Genomic DNA, 23,683 nt, shown 5'->3' on the forward strand with positions numbered 1-23,683 from the left:
AGAAGTGTCAAGTTATGAATACTAGGTTAGTTCCCGTGCCATACATGCACGGTAATTTTCAATAATTATTAACTATTATTATGATTAGTTTTTTATAAAGAAAAAAAAAACTAAAACAAATTTTAAGAAAGATATGTTAGATATAAAATGACGTAGAAAATGATCAAAAGCATGTTAAAAAAAACTAAAAAAATATATTTATATAGTTATGAATAAAGGGTTAAGAAAGATATGTTAGATATAAAATGATGTAGAAAATGATCAAAAGTATGTTAATAATATTTTTGTAAACTACATAAATTGATTTTAAGTAATTATATTGTATAAGATTATGGAGTTATTTTTGTATAAGATTTGTTTGTTTAATACAATTTTATACCAAAAAAAAAAGGACACACTAGGAGATGACATGTATCATTGCTGGTGTGTCTTACACTATATAGTTATTGATGATCTGATGCTGATATAATAGAGTAAAAATTTCTCACAGTTTTTATGGGCCCACATTAAATTAAATAAATTAGTACTCCGTAATTTATTAGTGAAATGGTGGGCCCAATATTAAATTTCTGCATCCCTTTTTTTTATTATACTTTTCTTTTTCCTTTCTCTCTCTCTTTCGAAGTACTTTCCTTCTAAGATGAAGCTCGGTGTATCTGTGTATATAGCTTCAATGGAGTTCTAATCTCCAACCTAAATTATCAACGCGGGGGCCATCAGGGGGGGCTGAGCCGTCGCTCAAGCTGCTCCCCCTTATAGCCGACCCTGTCTTAGCCTTTTCACTTGCTTAAAATCTCGTGCAAAACGTTATGGGACATGTAATTTGGGGCAAAAGATAATCTAAACATATTTCTAGTTTGTCAATATAACTATTAATTGTCAAAGGACCTTTTTTTTTTTCTTAAAACTTATTTAAATTTATTTTATTCGGACTTATATACTACTTATCTTAACTCATTTAAACTTATTAGCTATTTTTATTTGAAAAAAGCCAAAATAAATTTAGTAATACTTCCTCCATTTTTTTAATTGTATTGCTTTTTAACAAAAAAGGAAAGAGATACAACTTATTTGAAACTTCCGTTTTAGAAAAGTGATGCAATTAAAAAATAAGCGGAGGAAGTATAAGCCCAAATGAGGGGCAATAAAAAGTGTCATGTGACACTTTTAACTCGAAGTGAGAAAAACTAACCCGACCAACCCAAGCTGATCTGACCCGCAAAAACCTGATTTAGATTTCAACTTAGATGGATAGTTTTACACAATAAGAATAAGTTAACATAACTCAACTTTAAAATGCATCCTACACTCTGGCGTAGTCAAACGCGACTCGTTTACCTACCTCTACTTTTAACTACTTTAACAAACTTCTCACCAAAAAAAAAAAAAAAAAAAAAGAAAAAAACTAACACACAAATATTATTTTGGGTAATTAGGTACTTGTATGATAATTAACTTAATTTCAAATTTCATGAAAGAGTTTTGATATTTTGAAAATTTACTTTCATTCGAATTTAACAAATTTCCATGTGGAATTGAGTTAGACTTAATTCACTTCACTTTAAAAAAACAATATTAAGTAAAAATAATTTAATTTACTTAAAATTCAATAACTATAAAAATAATTTTAATTCAATAAATTAAATTTTAATTCAACAAAAATAATTTCATTTCATCAAAAGTAAAGTCAAGTGAACGGAACCTTTGCCTCCACAAACAAGAGAAAATATAAGTTCATTTTCATGTGGACCCTACTAATATTGATTTATTTACAGAAACACCATAATGACTGAGATTTTATATTAATTTATTTACGGAATTACCACTAGATAAACGTTTTTTTTTGTTCATCGTAAAGATGAACTGGGGCTCCCAATGAAGCCAGAAGAACAAGAAATCTTTCCCTCTTTGCTGCTGTGCGTGGCCTCAATCTGATGCTGGCTTCTGGACGAGCTACACCACCATAACCAATGTCTTCTTCTACCTTGACTCCCAATCTTCTTCAAACCATATCCACTCAGTTTCCCTCTCTCTCTCATCATCAAACCCCCTCAACTTCTCGAATTCTATTCAATCGCAAATCAAAACACCCAATTTCATCAAAATCACCTTCAATTCTAACCCCATTTGCAGCTCTTTCTGACCCTTTTGTCCTCCAAATTGCAGAAACCTTTGAAGATTCTCTCTCCTCCTCTTCTTCTTCAGCACCTTTACCATTGCAGAAACTAAGGGATTCTTCTTCTGAGTCCCTTCTTTCTCTCTCATGGCCTACTCGAAAAGATGAACCCTATCGATTTACTGATACTTCCTTCATTAAATCCTCTGAAATTCAACCTATTACTAACCCACCTCAAGATTCTGACATTTCCAGTGTTTCTGAGGATACCCATTTGCCCAATCTCACAATAATTGATGGATATTTAGTGGAAACTCTTTCCGGGTTATCGGGTTTACCCGAGGGTGTGTATGTGGGTAGCTTGTCAAAGCTATCTTCTGAAGGAATTCTGAAAAGGGTGTCTGAATTTGTGTCAAATGTTGAAGGGGATTTGTTTTGGTCTTTAAATGGGGTTGGAGCTCCTGATTTGATTGTTGTTTATGTGCCTGAAGGGTGCCGAGTTGATGCCCCTTTGAATTTGAGGTATTGCTCCGTTAAAGGGAGTGATGTCGGGTCGAATACATTGCCAGTTTCGAACCCGAGGGTATTGGTGTTGGTAGAGAAGGGAGGAGAGGTGGGTATAGTTGAGGAGTTTGTGGGTGGAAATGGTAATAAGTGTTATTGGACTAATTCTGTTCTTGAGGTGATCATTGGTGAAGGAGCAACATTTAGCCATTCTTATGTACAAACACAATCTTTGGGAGCTGCCCATATTAAGTGGACTTCCATTAGGCAGGTATATTTGGTTCTGCTTTTATTATGTTTTGTTGTTGATTTGAGTGTTAATATGGGCAACAGTTATATTATGTGATTTCCTTTACTTATAACAGTACCATTTCGGAATTAAGTGCATTGCTATAATGCTATGTAATTGCCTTTGCTTCTGTTCTTGTTAGTGCATTAGCATTTTGGATTAAGTGCATTATTCTGTAAATGTCTTTACTTCTACTTTTGTTAGTGCACTAGCATTTAGTAATTAAAGTGCACTCAGTGTGATACTGTTTACTGTATTGGTGGTATGATAGCCTTAATTAAACTGGTTCTGAAATAGATATTGCACCTTTATTGTCACTGTTAGGTAAAACCAAAACTAACAATTGAATACTGAGAAGAATATGTAGGTTCTACTGATATATGAAATAATGGAGTTATAGGAAACTCTACATGAACTGGCGGATACAGATATACAGATTAGCACTTCCTGAGAAGTGAGAAGACTGAGAACTGATTAAGTACATGAATAGTTGCATCAGTTTTGACTGAATTTTGGAATGAATTTGTATGTTCTTTTGAATCATGTTTTTGGGCACTGTCTAAGATACAACAATACTGCATTGTTCAACTTGGAAGTATTGTGAGGAACTGAGGGTTGAGAGTCTCATTCTAGAATGAAAATATTGTGGCAAAGATTCCTTAGTAGTCATTGATAATGTTTCTGTGTTATTTCTGTATGATGTTGCAATAGTAAGGAAGTTGTCGAATGAATAGGGACATTTGTAAGGGAGATGTAGGAGGAGGCTGCTTGTCTATGAAATTGTGAACCAGGTGAGTTGAAACTTTTTTGTGAAAAAATTATGTTAGATTGCAAGAAAGATCCAATTGCTCTCCTATAAAGATTGAATTTGTTTATAAAGGCTGTTTTCTTTGATTATGACTAAGTGTTTTGATAGTAAAAGATAAAATATAGAATAAAACGTGCTGCAGCAAAGAATCCTCTTTGGTAGTATTCTTGTATAAAGAAGCAAGCGTTGGGTAGTATTCTTGTCTAAAGATGCTGCGTTAATTTTTGTGCCCAGCCTATTGTAATGGACTACTACTAATTATGCAAGTTATAATACGAATTTTAGATTTACTAGAAGGAAGGCTTGAGTGTTTGATTGATTACGAACTAAGATGACAATAGCTTGATCATATTAATCTCACCAAGTAGCTTGAGGCTACTACTCTCCATGAAAGTCACTCAAACTTTGGATACATACTACTAAGTTTACTATCATACTTATAGAATTAGTCTTAGGTTGATACATGTGAATATTAACTAAAATGGCAAAACCATATTAGACATAATGGAAGTTTTGTTGCTTGTTTTCCTTAGTTACTTAATGGGTTTTGTCCTCTTGTTCTTTGTTGTTGTTGCTGCTGACTTCTTGGCCCTTGTTGTTGGTGTTGACCTCTTGACCATTGACTCTTGTCTTGCTACCTTTGGATCTTCGGGTATACACTTGTATGGGGTCGGGTCATAGGATGATCCATAACATTACCCGCCGGCTCGAGATTCACCTTGTCTTCAAGGAGGAAAGCTGGAAATCTCTTTGCAATGGCTGCCCCCTCCTCCCAAGTCGCCTCAAATCGTGGTAACCCTCAACACTTCTAAGTGTGGCTTTCCCCCAATCTTCCTATACAGGACTTCCAATAATTCCACGGGTTCCACCACCAATTCCATGTCTGCTGTTAATTGCTCCGGGATTGAAGGATTGACCCATACTTCCCATAGTGCCCTTTTTAGTTAAGAAATGTGGAACACCGGATGGATTCTACTTGATGAAGGCTATTCTAACTTGTATGCAACCTTCCCAATTTTCTCGAGAATGGTGAAAGGGCCATAGTACCTGGCTGCTAGCTTCTCATAAGGCCTCTTGGCTAGGGAGCGTTGCCAATAAGGTTGTAATTTCAAATAAACCGCTTCCCCAATTTCGAATTGTTTGTCTCATCGCCTTCGGTCTGCATTCTTCTTCATGACTTGCTGAGGTTGGCCCTAAGTTCGTCCAGAACCTAATCTCGCTCTTGCAGCCACCTTGTGTGAGGAGATATGTTGTAGGAGTATTCGGCCCATGGCAACCACTTGGCCCACTTGGGCTGAATGGATGTGAAACACCGCAAATAATCCTCGAGGCTTTTGTTGACAATCTCAGTTTGACCGTCGGTTTGGGGGTGATGTGAAGTACTTCGCATCAACCGTGTACCTTAGAAGGCGAAATAGTTCCTTCCAAAATAGACTCATAAAAACTCGATCTCGATGCGATACTATGTTGACCGAAAATCCGTGGAGTTTCACCACCTCGCGCACAAAACAGTCTGCCACCTTAAGTGCATTATAATGGTGTTTAAGCCCCACGAAATGCGCTTATTTGGACAATCTGTCCATCACCACCAACACCGAGTCTACACCTTTCGATAGTGGCAATCCTTCGATGAAATCCATCGAAATATCCTTCCAAATCGCTTCCGGAATTGGGAGTGGTTGTAACAATTCCATCGGACTTTGCTGGGACACCGCGCATTTGCGTACATATTCGCCGATCTATTTTCTCATGCCCGGCCAAAACCAATCCGCCGCCAATCCGAGATAGGTTTTTACTTCGCCGTCGTGTCCTCCGGTGGGGAAGTCGTGATGTTCGAAGAGAAGAGTTGGGATGATATGGGAGTTCCTGGGATCGCAATTCGACCCTTGTAAAACACTCTTTCTCCTTCCAAAGCAAACCCCTTCAATTATTCTTCCCTCTCAATTAGGCCTAATCTGATTTGGCCCAACTAAGGGTCCAATTTAATCTCTTCTTCTAATTTCTGCCAACTGACCTGCTTGCTGAAGCACATTAAGGCATTGAGTTGTAGGCCTAATTTTGCTAGACAAGGCATCAACCATCTTGTTGGATGGGCCAGGCTTGTATTGGACTTCAACAATTAATTTCCTTACCCACTTTTGATAGTCTTCACCCACTTCATTTTGCCGAGTAATGTACCGTAGGCTTTGCTGGTCCGATCACGAAGTGTCGTACGAGAAGTTAGTGCTTCCATCAAACTACGACTAAGTACATAGCCATTAACTCTTTCTCGTATATTGATTTTTCCCGTGCTCTAACTCCCAAGAGCTTACTATAAAAAGCTATGGGCCGACCTTCTTGCATCAACATGGCCCCAACCCGTAGCCCGAAGCGTTGATTTCAACCACGAACTCCTTGTGGAAATTCGGTATGGCTAAGACCGGGCGGTGGTCATAGCCTCCTTGAGCCTTTGAACGACCTTCGTTGTTTCATCGGTCCACCCAAAACAATCTTTCTTCAACTGGCCGTTAATGGGCCTGCAATATGGGCATACTTGGACACAAATTTTCGGTAATAGCCCGTGAGCCTAAGAAATCTTCTAAGCTCTCTTAGATTTCGTGGGATGGCTAACTCAAGAATGGCCCTCACTTTCTCTTGATCCATGGCTACTCCATGATGGGAGATGACATGGCCCAAATATGCAATTTCGTTACTGCCAAACTCACATTTCTTCATGTTGGCATAAAGTTGTAAGCACTCCAAGTTGTAGATGTAGCAAGTGTTCTTGTTCATCCTTGCTATAAACAAGGATGTTAAACAAGGATGTCATCAAAGAAAACCAACACAAACCGCTTAAAAATGGCCTAAATATGTCGTTCATCAACGATTGGAATGTAGCCAGTGCGTTTGTTAACCCGAATGGCATCACTAGAAACTCGTAGTGACCCTCATGGGTGCGAAACGCGGTTTGTGAGTGTTTTCAGCCTTGACCCGGATTTGGTTGCATTCGGCCTTGAGGTCGAGTTTTGAGAAAACCTGAGCTCCATGCAACTCGTCTAGTTGCTCATTGAAAACCGGTATCAGATATTTATCCGGAATAGTTTCTTTGTTTAAAGCCCAATAGTCAATGCAAAATTGCCAAGAACCGTCCTTAATTATCTGAAAATCCGAAAATCCAAAAATCCATTGATCCGATCCAAAAATTATGTATATCCGATCCGAAAAAACCGGGTATCGGATCGGATATCGGATTTTCAAATTTCAGATTTCGGATATCCGAGAAAAAGTCGGATATCGGATATCGGATTGGAGATTATACTGTATCTTTTTTTACATGTTATAAAACATATCAAACCCTAAAATTTGAGACCCCAATATAAATCCCTCATACAGTCAGACCCCCCCACCCGCCTCACTTTCTCCTCTTTCTCTCTCCTTCACCTCGGCACCTCCGCCCTTTTCTTCCCTCATTCTTAAACTTCCTTCTTCGCTACTTTCTCTCTCCTGTTTTCATAGAAGCCTCTTCATAAGTTCATACCAAATCAAAAGAGATTAATGTGCAGATTAGTTCTCACAACCTCTGCGGCTTCATCTTACAACCAACACCTCACCGTTCGTTCTCAGCAGCAACTTATCGACCGTTCTCACTCAAAGTCTCAAGCTTCGCATCAATGGATAATGGACACATCTACATTATTTGCTAATTTTTTGTAATTGAAAATGGTTTTAAATGATTATTTGTTCTATATATAAGCCTTACATTATTTTGGGTTCTTTATGCAAAATTAACACTTCGTATTTGGTTTGTCATTTGGGTTTTTTTATGCGTTATACTTTGATTTTTGATTCTAAAATTTTGGGATTATCACATTTTGTAATTTGTGGAATTAATAGATTAAAAAATATGCATAATTATAGTTGGTAATTACGAATTTAACTATATTATAAAAAGGGTAATTTTTGGATATCCGAAAATCGAATATTCGAAATTTTCGGATCGGATATCAAATATTTGGATTTTTGGATATGGATATCCGATTCGAAATCTGCTTTCGGATCGGATATCCGATCCGTGCTCACCCCTACTGTCCTTCTTCACCAAAAGGACCGGACTAGAGAAGGGACTAATAGAGGGTTGTATGATATCGGCCTCCAACATTTCTCCGATCATCTTCCCGTCTATTTGAATTTGGGGTATGGTCGGACACCCACGGGGTTGCTGCCATCTTTGAGTACTATGGAGTGTTCTCGTCCCCTACAAGGTGGCAATTCAGTGGGCATATTGAACACTATTTTTATATTGCTCTATCAGCCCACTTAGAAATGTTGGAATTTGGGCCTCCACATTTTCTGGCCCATCTTTTCCTTTCTTCTTATCCAGCCTATTAATCTCAACCTAAATCCCTTGCTTCTCCTTCCACAAGCTACATACCATGGCCTTCAAGGATATTTGGGTTTTTTCCAAGGTCGGCGAGTGTGAACTTCATGACGTGAGGTTTCCGGTTCGTGGCCACGGTGCCCAATTTTTCAAGCCACTAAACTCCCAAAATCAGATCGACGCCCCCCTAAATGTAATGGAAGAAAACTCTCCACCACCGTTAGTTCGCCGTCTAACTCCACTTTCACACCATCGCACACACCCCTACCCTTAACGGTATCACCGTTCCCTAATGCCACCCTAAACTCTCCATTTCCGACCACCGCTAACCCTAACTCCTCAACTAACGTGGAAGAAATAAAATTGTGGGTCGTGTCGGGATCCACCATTACCATCATCTTCCTTCCACTGACTCGTCCCCTTAATTTCATAGTTTTTGGGTTGGAAAGCCCTACCACGGAACAAAAGGAAACCTTGATGGTAGCCTCTTCTTGGTTCTTGCTCGATTTCTCCTTCGCCACCTTCGCCTAACTCCTTGCGTTTTCACCATTGGCCGACACCCCACCTCTCGCTGCATTGGAAGAACAGGTCCTTCGCGCGTCGATCTTGGTACTCGGACATAATGAGTCTTCTCGTTCCTCCGGTGGGTTAGCTGGTGGAACTAGTAGTGGGTCGGCCCACATTACCGGGGCTTTGGCCAACCTTTAGTTGGCCTGTAGTGTGGATCAGCCCACCACCTATTCCCTTGTTGCTACAGAACCGGATCCAACCCCACTTCTCCAAAACCCGCTGCCCACTTTCCTTAATTGGCTGACTCGACAACCCGCCCGGCCTAATCCATAGCTTGCTCTAGTGAAGCCGGGCATAATAATCGGACCTCTGACCTAATATCCTCCCTCAAACCATATATATTTTGACCTAACATCAAATTCTGTTAGACATCTTCCAACGGGGCGATAGTCCACTACGGTGGTGGTTTGAACGGTGGCCATTGTTCGTGGAAGGTTTTAGCGTTAGCTGGTCGAAATTCGTTAAGTACCTTTCTCCTGAGGTCCAGCTAACCCAGCAACGGTCGCCTCTTGTTGTCCCATTGGTAGCACTTCAATGTCGCGCTGTTCATGGCGACTACGACTGCTTCTAGCTTCCCCTTCTCCAATAATTTGTAGAATTTAGAGAACATTTCTGTCCTTATAATCCAATTATCGGGGTCCGCTCCTTTAAACGCCGGCATTTCGAGCTTGCAGTGCTTCCACCTCCCACCTTCGCCTTGATCTTCACGATTCTCATCGTTCCACTGATCTTCCTGGTTCCATCTCCGATCATTACGGTTTCTTGAAATCAAATCTTGAAGTTCCTCAAAAAGCGGAGGAGGTCTAGGAAACTTGGGTTGCCTGCAATCAAATCTCGAAGTTCCTACTGAAATTGCAATTGTTCAGCTTGCTCTAGTATTCTTTCGGCTTCTTGTTGAGCACAAAATCGATCTAACCTCCTTTCAAGTTTTTGAACGGCCTCCTCGATTAATTTCTTCAATGTCTCCTGCCTCGATTTGCCCATATATATATATAAATAAACTGAGTCTTAAATATGCAAGGGGGTATTGTAAGTGGCAGAGTAGCATTGCTACCACGATCCACTGAGATTCAGCCATATGTCACTTCGATTCATCCCTCCCCACACCCTATTCCCAAACAAACACCTATATTTTGGAAAACGAGGTTAGCGTTGCATCTTATATGCTAAAAATTGCTAAGTACGAGATAAAGATAAGTCACAATGCCTAAGTGTTGGGATATTGGATGGTGCAAGGGCGTGTGTGGCATGTGCACAAGACATGTGCACCCAAGGATAAGACATACTTGGAGATATTTTGTCATAAGAGGGTATGTCGATTTTCCCTTAAGACTTGATGATTAAGGATGGATGAGATTGTTTCGCACACTATTTATGACTCCCAAGGCCATTTGGGAACCCATGGAAGTACTTGGATGCACAATCTCGCCGGGTGAAAAAATAACATACGGAAGCCAAATATGAAGACTAAAATACACGAAATCAGATCAATTTAGGAGGTGTCGAGGCCCGATGTCGGAATTTCACGGAACACTATGGGATGCATCCCGGGTAATACAATATTGTTTCGACCCATATGTGACCATTGTTCGGGCTACATAAAGGCTCCGTGAAAGCTTATAGCAGCCAATATAAGAGACGTGTACGAAAACAGATAAATTGGATGCTTAAAGGCAAGTTGGATGGTTCCACGGCTTCCACCCACTCAATTAGACTCCCGTAGGGTACTAGGGACCATGGAAAACATCTCGGCAATTTTTATATTCGGGCAAAGAAAAGTAAAAAAATTTCCAAAATTGAAAGCTATTGTCCACGTTTTTTGAGGAATTTTGGAGGTTTCGAGGCCGATGTCGAAAAGTCTTGAGATACTAGGGCATGCATCTCGGGTTCATATAATGCCGTTTGGAACCATATATGATCATTATCTGTTGTCATAAACGTCCGTCGTAGGCTTGGTTAAAGAAATCGGTAGAAGTTGTAATCAGGTAAATTGGATGGTTCCACCTACCCAATTAGACTCCCGTAGGTTATTAAAGACCACGGAAAATATCTCAACAATTTTTATTTTCAGGCAAAAAAAAGTTTAAAAATTCCAAAATTGAAGGCTATTATCCACAATTTTTGAGGAATTTTTGGGCCGGTATCGAAAACTCTTGAGATACTAGGGGATGCATCTCGGGGCCATATAATGTCGTTTGGAACCATATATGATCATTATATGTTGTCATAAACGTCCGTGGTATGCTTAGTTAATGAAATTGGTTGAAGTTGTAAATAGGCAAATTGGATGCTTTTAAAGGCAAATTGGATGGTTCCACCCAATAATTGGACTCCCGTAGGGTATTAGGGACCATGGAAAACATCTCGGCAATTTTTACTTTCGGGAAAAAAACAGTAAAAAAATTTCAAAAATTGAAGGCTATTATCCACGTTTTTTGAGGAATTTAGGAGGTTTCGAGGCCAATGTCGAAAAGTCTTGAGATACTAGGGCATGCATCTCGGGGTCATATAATGTCATTTTGAACCATATATGATCATTGTATGTTGTCATAAACGTTCGTGGTAGGCTTAGTTAATGAAATTGGTAGAAATTGTAAACATGTAAATGGATGCTAAAAGACAAATTGGATGGTTTCACCCACCCAATTGGACTCCCGTAGGGTATTAGGGACCATTGAAAACATCTCGAAAATTTTTATTTTCAGGAAAAAAACAGTAAAAAAATTTCCAAAATTGAAGGCTATTATCCACGTTTTTTGAGAAATTTTGGAGGTTTCGGGCCGTTGTCGAAAAGTCTTGAGATACTAGGGGATGCATCTTGGGGTCATATAATGCCGTTTGGTACAAAATATGATCATTATATGTTGTCATAAACGTCCGTGGTAGGCTTAGTTAATGAAATTGGTAGAAGTTGTAAACAAGTAGATTGGATACTTTAAGGCAAATTGGATGGTTCCACCCACCTAATTAGACTCCCGGGGGAAATTAGGGACCATGGTAAACATCTCAGTAATTTTTATTTCCGGGCGAAAAAAAGTAAAAAAATTTCCAAAATTGAAGGTTATTATCCACACTTTTTGAGAAATTTTCGAGGATTTAGGGCCGGTGTCGAAAAGTCTTGAAATACTAGGGCATGCATCTCGGGGTCATATAATGTCGTTTAGAACCATATATGATCATTATATGTTGTCATAAACGTCCGTGGTAGGCTTAGTTGATGAAATCGGCAGAAGTTGTAAACAAGTAAATTGGATGCTTAAAGGCAAATTGGATGGTTTCACTCACCCAATTGGACTCCCGTAGGGTATTTGGATCCATGGAAAACATCTCGTCAATTTTTATTTTCTTGCAAAAAAAAGTAAAAAAATTTCCAAAATTAAAGGCAATCCACGTTTTTTTGAAGAATTTGGGAGGTTTCGAGGCCGATGACGAAAAGTTTGGAGATGCTATGGAATGCATCTCGGGGTCATCTAATGTCGTTTGGAACCATATATGATCATTATATGTTGTTATAAACATCCGTGGTAGTCTTAGTTAATGGAATCGGTAGAAGTTGAAACAGGTAAATTGGATGCTTAAAGGCAAATTGGATGGTTCCACCCACTAAATTGGACTCCCGGAGGATATTAGGGACCACGGTAAACATCTTAGTAATTTTTATTTCCGAGCCAAAAAAAGTCAAAAAATTCCCAAATTGAATGCTATTATTCACGCTTTTTGAGTAATTTTGGAGGTCATATAACGCCATTTAGAAGCATATATGACCATTATATGTTGTTACAAGTGTCCATGGAGGGCTTGAGTTTATAAAATTGGTACAAGTTGCGAATGGGTAAATTGACCGTTTAAAGGCATATTGGATGGTTGTACCCACCCAAATGGACTCCCGAGGTGTACTAGGATCCATGGTGTACGGACGGTGGCTGCCTGCCGCTCTGATACCAATTTTTTATAGACTACTACTAATTATGCAAGTTATAATTCGAATTACTAGAAGGAAGGCTTGAGTGTTTAATTGATTACGAACTAAGATAACAATAGCTTGAGGCTATTAATCTTACCAAGCAGCTTAGAGACTATTAATCTCACCAAGCAGCTTGAGATTACTCAATTTCTGGATACATACTACTACCTCCGGTCCAAATTACTCGCAATTTTGAAATGTTTTATATCTCACAAATAATACCCCAAAGTTGCGAGTAATTTGGACCGGATGTAGTATTAAGTTTACTATCATACTCATAGAATTAGTCTTAGGTTGATACATGTGAATATTAACTAAAATGGCAAAACCGTATTAGACATAGTGGAAGTTTTGTTGCTTGTTTTCCTTAGTTACTTCTTAATGGGTTTTGTCCTCTTGTTCTTTGTTGTTGTTGTTGCTGCTGACTTCTTGGCCGTTGTTCTTGGTGTTGATCTCTTGACCATTGACTCTTGTCTTGCTACCCTTGGATCTCCGGGTATACACTTGTATGGGGTCGGGTCATAGGATAATCCATCACACTTATTTCAGAGTTTAGAGCATTTATAATTAAAACTTGTGAGTCAAAGAAAGACAGTTGATATTTACACTGGCAGGTCACGTAGAATCATTTATAATTTCTGGGTTCAAGCTATCTCTTCATCACATGTAGGATTAATAAATCATAATATAACCTCATTCTGGGATACAAGTTTTTGCTGTAAATAGTTCTCATTATAGTGGTGTAATAGTAATGGAATTAGAATAATTTTTTCACCAAAGAGCAATTTTTGTTTTGAATACTTAGGGTAGACTGTTTATAAGGAGATTTGTATGCTTAAGATGGCTGAATTCTCCCTATAAGGATTGGAAGGTGATAAAGCAAGAAAGAATGAAAGATTCATTGGCTGTTCTATGAAGATTGAGGTGTTTTGCGGGGATTCATTATCTTCCTTTTTTCTCCTTGGCTAAAGCCTCTGTGTCTCTCTCTTGGGGAAGATCCTATGAGCATCAGGTAGTTATAGGGGCTACCCTGTTGATTCTGAGGAATTTGATTCCTACCTCCACAGGAATTAGATAGCACCTATAAGCTTACAAAATTTATTGTGAAATAGGGGCTGAATGTTGATTAGAAGAGTCAAATGCATAAGATGGCTGAAATCTGCTTATGAGGATTGTAAGACTGGTCTTGAGGGGAGGAGGGAGGAGTAGTGGCCCCGTGGCGGTGATGAGGAGAAATTAAGGTGTTTTTGATGGTGGTGTGTCATGGTTATGGTGGCTTCCATGGTGAAATGTGAGGAGGGAGAAAGAAGTGGGTTGTGAGTTGTAATTGAGAACTGAGGTGAGAGGGGGTGAGAAATGGGTAAATAAGATGTGTGAATACTCTGCACCAGCTGTTATGGAGTATAGTTTTTTCCTACGCATTATATTTTAAAAACATTTGTTTTGGAAGAAGGATTGAATGTTGGGTTCTTTAAGTTAAATTTGGTACTTGCCTCTACAGGAATCAGCTAGCACCTATAAGCTTGTAGAATTCAGCTCTGGTGGAAAACTGAGCCGACACAATCTTCATGTTCAGCAAGTTGGCCCGGATACAGTTACAGAATTGTCAACACTGCATCTATCTATCAATGATCAGACGCAGGATTTGCACAGCAGTCTGATTTTGGACCATCCACGCGGTTACACCAACCAACTTCACAAGTGCATCGTGGCTCATCCACGGGGACAAGCTGTATTTGATGGGAATGTAAGAGTTAATAGGTAAGTTTGCTATTCTTCTCTGGCATGCGTAGGAATTCTAGCCATCATATCTTGTTTCTTTTTCTTTTGTCAATCTCTCACACCTTCATGTTTGTCATAGAAACCAAATCCAATTTTCAGATGATGGGTTAGATATAGTCCATGTTTCTTGGCATACTCAGTTTCATATCCTTGATGCTGGTCATCCATGATTTACACTTCTTTAATATGCATAGCATGTATATCATACTTTACCTGAATGCAAAACCTTTTCCTATATTTAAGAAATAGCAAAGTAAATATTGCAAACATATTGGCCAGCAATGCGTTGAGTTAGCTTCACTTTTTCAGAATTTCTACTCTCATATAATGTTCCTGTGCTACTAAACAAGATGCGACAAAAATATAGTAATGGTTGTGTACTATCATTGGTAAGATAATTTTGAATTAAAATGTGAAGCTAAGCTAATTGTCGAGCTCCCATGGATCATAAATAATCAACTTTTATCCTTTTGCAACAATTCCTGTAAAAAGTTTACTGTTGTAATTGTTAATTGTAATCCCTCCTGTCAAAAGAGAAGAAAAACTTTCATATCCTTAGACTTTGTATAAATCTCTAAAAGAATTGCTATTTAAGAACTCCTTTTTTTTTTTTTTTTTTTTTTCCTTATTTAATGTGACTTGTATGTCAAATCTCTTTTTTTGAGGTATATTGCACCTTCACAGAAGCTTGTAGTGTCTTGAACCGCCCATGAAGAAGTCTTGTCAATCTGTTTTTGCTATTGGTCTCTACTTGACAGTATGAGCTTTCTATTAGTTCTAAGTCATTGGATTCCTTCTTTGATTCTATTGCTGTTTATTCTGAAAAGCATGTCCTTAGAAACTTGGAATGTGCCATCATGGGATTTAGAGGGTCCAGTGGTCCGGTCCACCCTCTGCCCTGAAAGTCTAAAGGAACTGCCGGAACAGTACCCTCCTCCCCCCGCCCTCCAAATGTTAGATCATCAACGAATGACTTGTGAGTCTAATGAAGATAGTTAATATTGACCATGGCTGTTCAAGTAGAATTATGTATATTCTCGGAGATTAACTTTGATAGTCCATTCTTGCTGAGTATTGCATTTCCTTTGCATTTCTTGTGTTGAGTGTAGATGAATAATGTCCAACTTATCAAACTTCTAGTGTTTCGTATATGCTTAAATTGTTGTGTGATGAATTTGTGGAGTACAAGCTAATGCATTAGTCAGATTTAAACTGAGGGAAATTAAATCTTAGTCAGATTTTAATCCTTTAAAAAGAGTGACTTTTGAAGAGCTAAGCCAACCCGTTTTTCCTTGCTCTATCATTTATCCTATTCTTTTTTTTTTCTTCTTTTTCTTTATTATCATCTTTCCATGCACCAGTGTATATATCCACCAACTAATGCCCAAATTATAGATGATTTCTTACAGCTTCAATGTATAATATCTCTTGTTGCCTTTCAAGCCCTTGAGATGCTAGTCATGCTACTCTTTTCATCAATTACTTGCAGTTATGTGTCTTAGTTTATCTCTGAGCAGTAGTCTGTACAGCTTATACTTGCTTCTTTTGCTTACAACTCTTTTTTTCCCCGCAGATATGCTCAGCAAACAGATGCTGGCCAGCTGACAAGGAGTTTACTCCTTGTTCCTCAGGCAACAGTAAATGTGAAACCCAATCTCCAGATAATTGCAGATGATGTCAAGTGCTCTCATGGTGCTGCTATAAGTGACCTAGAAGAGGATCAGCTCTTTTATTTCCAGGCTCGGGGCATTGACTTGGAGACTGCTAGAAAGGCGCTTATTTACTCTTTTGGGGCTGAGGTAATTGATCGCATTCCTATTGCTTATGTGAGGGAAAAGGCGAAGAGTCACATTGCCGAGTTACTTGTTCCCACTGTAAAATCTATTGCTTGATGAATCCATAAACAGATGCAAAAAAAAGTTGTCTGCGTCATTCTAATTTTGACAGTGTATGTATTCCTGAATTCAGTTCCCTCTTTATTTTTTTTTTTTTTTGAAAGGATAGGTAAATAACTAAATACCAATTGCTTCATGTGATGAAAGTATAGTTTCTCCATATGTTGTACACTTTTGTAAGTTTCACATATGTGCAAAATGTGCTGTTGTATTATATTGCCTATTTAAAAAAATATACGAAGTATGTGATTTAATTTGGCAATCACAGAAACGATGAAAATTTTGATAATTGATGTGAGAAACAGAACAAGGGTATCTGTACCCTGTAGCATTAATTGCTAGAGTATGAACCTGGGTAACTCACAGAGTCACAGACCAGAAACTTTCCGGCCTGTAACCTAGGTGCTCAATAATTTCTACTGAGGGCATGACAGTAGACTGCCTGTGAAGAGCAAAATCCGTGCACCATATGAACATTCCTGATTTGGCTTCACCTATCCATCTGCATAGACATTACTGTTCCACCGTACCTCCCATTCCAAACCTAAGAAAGAATCTCCTTAAATAGATTATGTCCATCCACCAATTCAGAATGTAATAGGGGCATGGTCAGATAGCTTGGTAGGGAAGTTAATAGGATTCGAATGTGAATGGTGTCTTCTTCCCTCCCATTCCACTGTGTGAATCAACACCCCCTTATAGGACATCAACAAGCTAATTGGACATCTTCCGGCATATGCAGCCATCCCACCCTTGGATAGTAGTAGAACCTCCCTGCTTGTCATTACCTGTCTACCCATTTTGAAACTTGGGTTCTGGACTTAACGTCCTGAGATCCATAAACAAAGACAACACATATAATAGATATCCCTAACATAGAACTTTACGATATTGCTAGGTGCCTACTCCAAGCCACCCCATCTGTGCCATCAAGAAAAGGAAAAAAAAAAAACATAACTGTATAGAAGGCAATCTAAGTACTCCAGAGACTGAATGGTATTGTCTGCTTAATAGATCAAACGCACAAACATTTTAGAAATGAAACTATAGTATTGTCTGCTTAATTAAAGTTCCTAAGTCTCCTGCCATTCCACGATGATCCTGCCATTCCACGATGAATCCTAATGCTTGGCCGACTGGAGGGCTTTGTAAAGGAAGCCCCCTTACCATTTTGGCAATACAAGCGCACCAAAGATCTTAATGCCTTCACTAGCTTGTTTCTGACCATTTTCGGAGCTTCTGCCTTCACTAGCTTGAACCTCACCTTTTCCAGAGCTTCTGCCTTCACCAGCTTGTTCTTCACCTTTTCTGGGGATTTTTCCTGCACTAGCCTGCACTTGACCTTTTCTGGTGCTTTTTCCTGCACTAGCTTGAACCCGGCCTTTTCTGGAGCTATTGCTTTTGTTAACCTTCACTTTTCGGCCCTGCTGTTGTTCCTATTCCTTTTTCGCTTCAAGTCCCAGCACAATGGGCCTGACCGGTATGTGTTCCTTGTTTTTGTGTTGAGTTTTCTTGGACCTTGCCTCCTTACTGCCAATCACCACGTCTTTCTGTGTTTCCTTCCTCTTTTGGCCCTGCGATTTCTTCGGCGAGCTTCTTGAATTCCATGAAATCTCTTCCCTTAGTTCCATCACTATGCCTTCTCTTCCTGTTTGAATTTGCTGCTGTGATTCAATGTTGATAAGAAAAGAGTGGATTAATAGGAAGTTGTAAGAAAGAAGGATTCTATTATTTTGATGGGGGACTTTTAGAATTTTTTATAACAAAACTTGCCCATGTAAGAAGTAAATGTTGTACATATACTAAAGCACAAGCCACTAATGCAATATCCCTAAACATATCAAGATTGCATTAGAGATGTATACTATTGATCAGTAATCAATAAAAGTTTGTATTGGATTTTTTTTTTTTTTTTTTGGTGAATAATTAACATATAATCATTATTAATCAAATTATATTTGAATTTTTGAAAGTGTAATTGTTATTCATATATAAGTATAAGAAAACTAACATATACAATAATTAGTATGAGTAATCAATAAAAGATTGCATTTTTAATATTCTGAACTTTAACAAAAATACAACCCCTCCGGCCAATCGTTGAACACCTTACCCTCCACTTAAACACGAGGACCATCCTCCTTTCATAGTCGACCACCTCTCATTCCACCGCGATCGCCCTCGAAAACTATTGGACCCAACCATCAAAAACAACCCCCTCCTCCCCCCCCCCCCCCCCTAGTGGGTGTTCTTAATGACGTCGGTGGTTGTGGTCAACAAGTTAAAAAAAAAAAAAGTTTTTTTTAAAAAAAACCATTAAACAAGTTATTGGTTATTTGGGACCAAAGAAAGTGAATATCCCTCGAAGTTTAAAAAATAAATCGAATATTAAAAGCAAATGGCCTAAATTAAGTTAAGATAATTCAAACCAACTTTTCCTAATTTTTCTTAATAGTGCAAGAATTTTGGACTACCTTTTCTAAAACCATTAATGCTTCATTTAAAACCCCAAGCCCCAAACCCTCCCCCACCCAAAAAAAAATGAAAAAAAAATTTGGGAATTAGTTTTTAAACGAATGTATATAAGGAATTAGTTTATATTATTACATTATTTTGGGAAATCACTCACGAAAAATGGAAACAATTTAACAATTATTTTAAGAATTTTTTGGATAACCTGTGCATAGTAGAGATACATATACAAGTTTTACATTGTACCAACAATTCTCTTTTCATGCAAGATAATATAGATACTCTGTAAGTCTAATAATTTGCTAATTGAAAAGTAAGACATATCTTGTTTAAAATAATTTCGTAACTTACCCTTGAGTCCTTCCATTTTATAATGTTTATCCCATTTGGCTTGTTACGATTTTCTACTTACATTTATAAGCAACAATTTGCAATGCATATAATCAAACTATGAAAACTAATGAGTGTTTTGAAACTACAAATCAAGATGAATCTACAACAATATTACTTCTAATTGGTATAAGGCACGCTGTATAATTAAGAGATTCAAGCGGACAAGATAATTTCTGCTGAAGATCTCATAATCGAGTTTGTCAGCTAATCTAATCGCTCAAAGCAGCATCAAAATTATATATCCTTTCTCTTGAAACTTATAGGAGCTCATTGTTACTTCAGTGATTCTTAATCACAATTACAAGTTGAAGGGAATTGAAAAATTAGTAAACCTCTGATTTCTGTCATGCTTCTCACTCTCTGCAATATCTTTCAGAGTAGTCCAGGACTTCTTCCTTTTCTTCAAAGCGCCGCTACCTTTTTCTATCTCTGCTGGGGCTGAACTAACCATAGTCTCCTCTGTTGATCTCTTCAGCCCTGGTTTTTTCCTTTTCCTCCTCTTACTATCCAATAATTTTGCACCACTCTCGGCCAATGAACTAGTTGGAGCATCTGTAAGAGAAGAACAAACATTGCTTATTGCTGGTGCAGGTGCCTCAGTTGCTTCGTCAGTTATGACCTTGCTAAAATTCTCCTTGTCCCCCTTGTCAGTTATGTCCTTGTTTAAATTCTCCTCGTTTGCCTTGGCAGTTATGACCTTGTTTAAATTCTCCTCGTTTGCCTTGGCAGTTATGACCTTGCTAATCTCTTCCTTGCCAATTTTGACATTGCTAATATTAGTTTTACTTTTCTTTGCAGAGATTACAGATTTAGGCTTTGAAGATATGGGCTTTGAAGGGGTTAGATCTTTCATATGTCCTTTTGGGGTTCCTCGCTTTAGATTCCGGTGCAAGCAGAAGTGGCATGTGTAAACAACGTTATTTTGTGTGGGTGTCTTAGTTTTGCTTCTCCTCTGTCTCTTGGCTCGATTTTTTTCAATTCGAATCGTGCAGTTGGAGCCAGGTTGGAGAATCATCTCACATCTGCAAAAATAGCAATAGAATTCATTAAACAAAATAACAAACTACCTCACAACAGAGGATAGTATACCCAATTACACCAGTAAACAATGCCAAGTTGTGAACAGAATTATACTAAAACACCACAAGCTTACAAAAGGACAGTGCAATGGTACTAAACTACCAACTACTAACTCCAGGCCCTAGGTCAACTTCCTTTGCAAAGAAACCCAACGGATAGGCAATTGCTAGAACTAACATGTTAGGATAGAAGCTGAAACAGACCCCCTCAGATGATCAATGTTTTTACCAAGAAGATTGATGCAAAATATCCTACAGTATCTATAATAGTTACAAGTATTGTAACAGCCATGAACTAAAACATTTTCAAGCTTTTACCTACCATGCTTTCCCAGAAGATCTGTAGCTACTGATTCAAAAATGAAGATTGACTTAGTTTGTAATCCACCAGACAAATTGTCGATGCAATCAAATCATCAGATTGAGCATACTATGAGTCAACAATCCCAGGCTTTGAAGTGGATGTACACTCAACTAACAACGCAACAAAAGTGATCAACACTTCATCACAATTTTTCTTTATGTCTTCACTCAAACTGATCTTATATACATATAACCCCCTACATGCCTTCCTCCCCAGCCTAATAATAACTAATTTGTTCATCATTAGTTCATTACCTAAAGTTCCCTTCCCCTGTATCTGATGCATTACATTTTAGGTCATTGGGTAATAGAAGCAACTATTATATGAGCCATCTAAAAACAGCAACACTTCTAGTCTTCTAGATCTTGCTTCTAATACCTATACATCAAACATGCTCCAAGAACCAAGATAGCCAATCAAACAGCTAAACCTACGGCTTCACCATCTGCTGATCATATCTCTTCGAACAAAACCACTTGAAAATATATGAATAGACTATTAGTCATTTTTACTTGGTTTTGCTTCAAAATAATATGAGCAAACTCTTTAACAAGGTGAAAATTAAATAGAGCAAACCATGCACTATGTATATATGAGAGTATATAGAAGAAATGACAAGTATGGTGTTTGGTACTTATATTCCATTCTTTGGATGATTATGAGGTTAGCTTTGGGAAAGTAAGGGAATTAGAGGTCCCAATTTCCCTCCTAACTGAATCCTTCCAAAATTGGCTATAAACCACAACAGCCCCATCACCATCTTCTTTTCCATTAATATGGTATATGAACAAGGCAATGAAATAGTTATTGCTATCAGGCATTTAAGACGACAGTCATTGGCTTCACAACTCTTTCCTTAACCTGAGTTTCCCCACCAGCAGAAAAGCATAGGTGCTTTGAGAATCTAACCATTCCGAATTTCCGATCACATCAGGAACTCATTCCCTTCCCTTTCAAACATTTACTTCCCTCATGTTTTGCATCCAAATGGGAAATTACTTATCCCTTCCCCTCACCTTTACAACAAGCCTACCTTCTATTTCCTTGACAATAGCAACTGAAACACAATCTTTATAACTTACAGAAGCTCCCTAGCCAACAGATAGCCACTACCTTCAAGCGCGCGTTCTATGACCTACTCTAGCATTTAACATCCTAGCTACAAAGTTCTTGAATTGTAGACACAATCTGAATAAAAACAAATACAAAGCAGATAACACATCCTAATTAAATTAATGGGAGTCTAAGGATTCCAAACATGTTTATTGTTCTTCCCACACACTAAACTCTTCTTGTAACCCAAAATGTTAACCAGTATTAATTGCTTGAAGCAAAAAAATCAAGCAAAACTACAAAAAAATTCCAATACAATTACCATTACAATCATCAATTACCGACTACCAAACCAGCCGCAACGATATTGTAAATTGCAATACAAAACACTACACAGATCACAACAACCATAAAATTAACAAAGCAAATAAACAGAATCAAATAAAAAGAAATCACCTTTGGCAAGAGAAGAGAGAAGGGTCAGGGGCAATTCCTAAGGACTCCCCAAACTCAGCAAAACGACGACCAAAAAGGGCACCCAAATAACCAACTGAAGGTTCATCTTTACCTTTCCCTTGCCCTAACCCAGCGGCCCATTGAGCCAAACTCTGTAAATGTTTATGTTTAAGAACTGCTTTAGAATTGTGGGATTGTTTCTTTCCACTAGCTTCTTCTCGAAGAGTGAGAGATGTGTGAAACCCAGATGAAGAAGAAGCGCCATTTTCTCTCCCTTTACCTCGTTTACCCATCTCTGGTTCTTGAAAGGGTTTTCCCCTGGTTTTTTTGGTGGGGGAATTTCGTCGAACACTTGGTGGGCCAATTGTGTGCGCGAGTATAAGAGGATGGATCTCGTAGAAAGAAGAGAGGTGGGTTAGTTTTTTAAGTTTGTTTTAAGAAAACAAATGTTTGTACCACATCGAAAGATTAGAAGGTAGAATATTAGTTTATATAGAAGAGATAGGAGTAATTTAAATTGTGTTCGTAGAAAGGAGAGATGGTTGGCATCTCCCCTGACAGGGACGGGAATGGCCTTCGGGCTTTCCTGTAACATACACATCCGGTTAAGGCTACCCACTTCGGTGGATCTTATAACCCAATTTTTTTGGACCTTTTTTGAAGTCCTATGACCTTAATTATAACACAAATAAATTGATCCAAAACTACAACTTGCAAAGCAATTTTACAATCACGCAAACAAAACCATATTCTATTTTTGTTAGTAATAAGAATTGGAGATAGTATTAACAATTGGGTAACTGAAACTCAGTTTTAACTAATAAATGCACGAACACAAGAAATGAGCTCGAAGATATAACGTCCCGGAAACTTTTGAGAATCATGAGAAGTACCTCAATGCAATAGCTTGTTGGAGCACAAATGTTGTTCGAAGGCTAAAGTTGAAGGCTATAATTCATAAAAATGAACCAATTTTGTAGTTTTCAAGGCGGTGTTGAAAACTCAAATGATGGTGAGGAATGCATAATTCTAGGATTATAATAGATTATTCACAACCATATACGTTCATTAAACAGATACATAAATGTTTGTGGTGACCTTAAGTCAACAACGAGACGTGTGCAATAATTGACTAAATTGACAATTAGGAAGGGGGGAATGGATGGTTTCAACCTTCCAACTCCCCGGAAACTATTCAGGATTTGTGGAAAACACCTTGACCTTTTTCATTTTAGGGTAAAAAAAATTAAGATATTCTCAAAAAATCAAGGGTATTATACATAAACTAGTTATTGACCCGTGCGATGCCCCGGATCATTATAAATTCAAAGGTTTGATCAAATTAATATAGAAGAATTAATGTTGAACAATAACCTTTTTTTAAATGAAAATATAATAAGAGATTATACATATAAGAGTTTTAAATTCAATAAAATTAAACACTACTCCGTATTATATAACATTAAAGTTAGATCAATGAAAAGTTTTGGTTATAAAAACTAAACATCAATACAATTCAATATGGTGAGAGAAGAGGGGTGATACATAGGGTAACATGTAGGCATGTAGTGCACATGTGGC

General features: G+C 38.1%; 2 protein-coding genes and 1 non-coding gene across 3 annotated transcripts; 2 read left to right on the forward strand and 1 right to left on the reverse strand.

Moving 5' to 3' along the window:
* The first annotated feature begins 1,870 nt into the window (after positions 1–1,870).
* Positions 1,871–16,499, forward strand: LOC145593784 (protein ABCI7, chloroplastic-like). The gene is made up of 3 exons (XM_081650142.1): positions 1,871–2,891; positions 14,110–14,369; positions 15,964–16,499. The coding sequence occupies exons 1-3, from the start codon at positions 1,971–1,973 to the stop codon at positions 16,280–16,282; spliced, it is 1,500 nt and encodes a 499-aa protein (XP_081506268.1). The 5' UTR covers positions 1,871–1,970; the 3' UTR covers positions 16,283–16,499.
* Positions 16,500–19,360: 2,861 nt separating this feature from the next.
* LOC145580391 (uncharacterized) lies at positions 19,361–22,601 on the reverse strand. The gene is made up of 2 exons (XM_081637747.1): positions 22,103–22,601; positions 19,361–20,172 (listed from the first exon to the last, which is right to left on the reverse strand). The coding sequence occupies exons 1-2, from the start codon at positions 22,393–22,395 to the stop codon at positions 19,449–19,451; spliced, it is 1,017 nt and encodes a 338-aa protein (XP_081493873.1). The 5' UTR covers positions 22,396–22,601; the 3' UTR covers positions 19,361–19,448.
* A 20-nt stretch (positions 22,602–22,621) lies between these two features.
* LOC145608805 (U6atac minor spliceosomal RNA) lies at positions 22,622–22,750 on the forward strand. Its single transcript, XR_014105899.1, has one exon. It is a non-coding gene; the product is annotated as a U6atac minor spliceosomal RNA (small nuclear RNA).
* Positions 22,751–23,683: the final 933 nt, after the last annotated feature.

The sequence above is a fragment of the Chenopodium album genome, chromosome 2, assembly GCF_948465745.1.
Source record: "Chenopodium album chromosome 2, dcCheAlbu1.1, whole genome shotgun sequence".
NCBI classification, from domain to species: Eukaryota; Viridiplantae; Streptophyta; class Magnoliopsida; order Caryophyllales; family Amaranthaceae; genus Chenopodium; species Chenopodium album.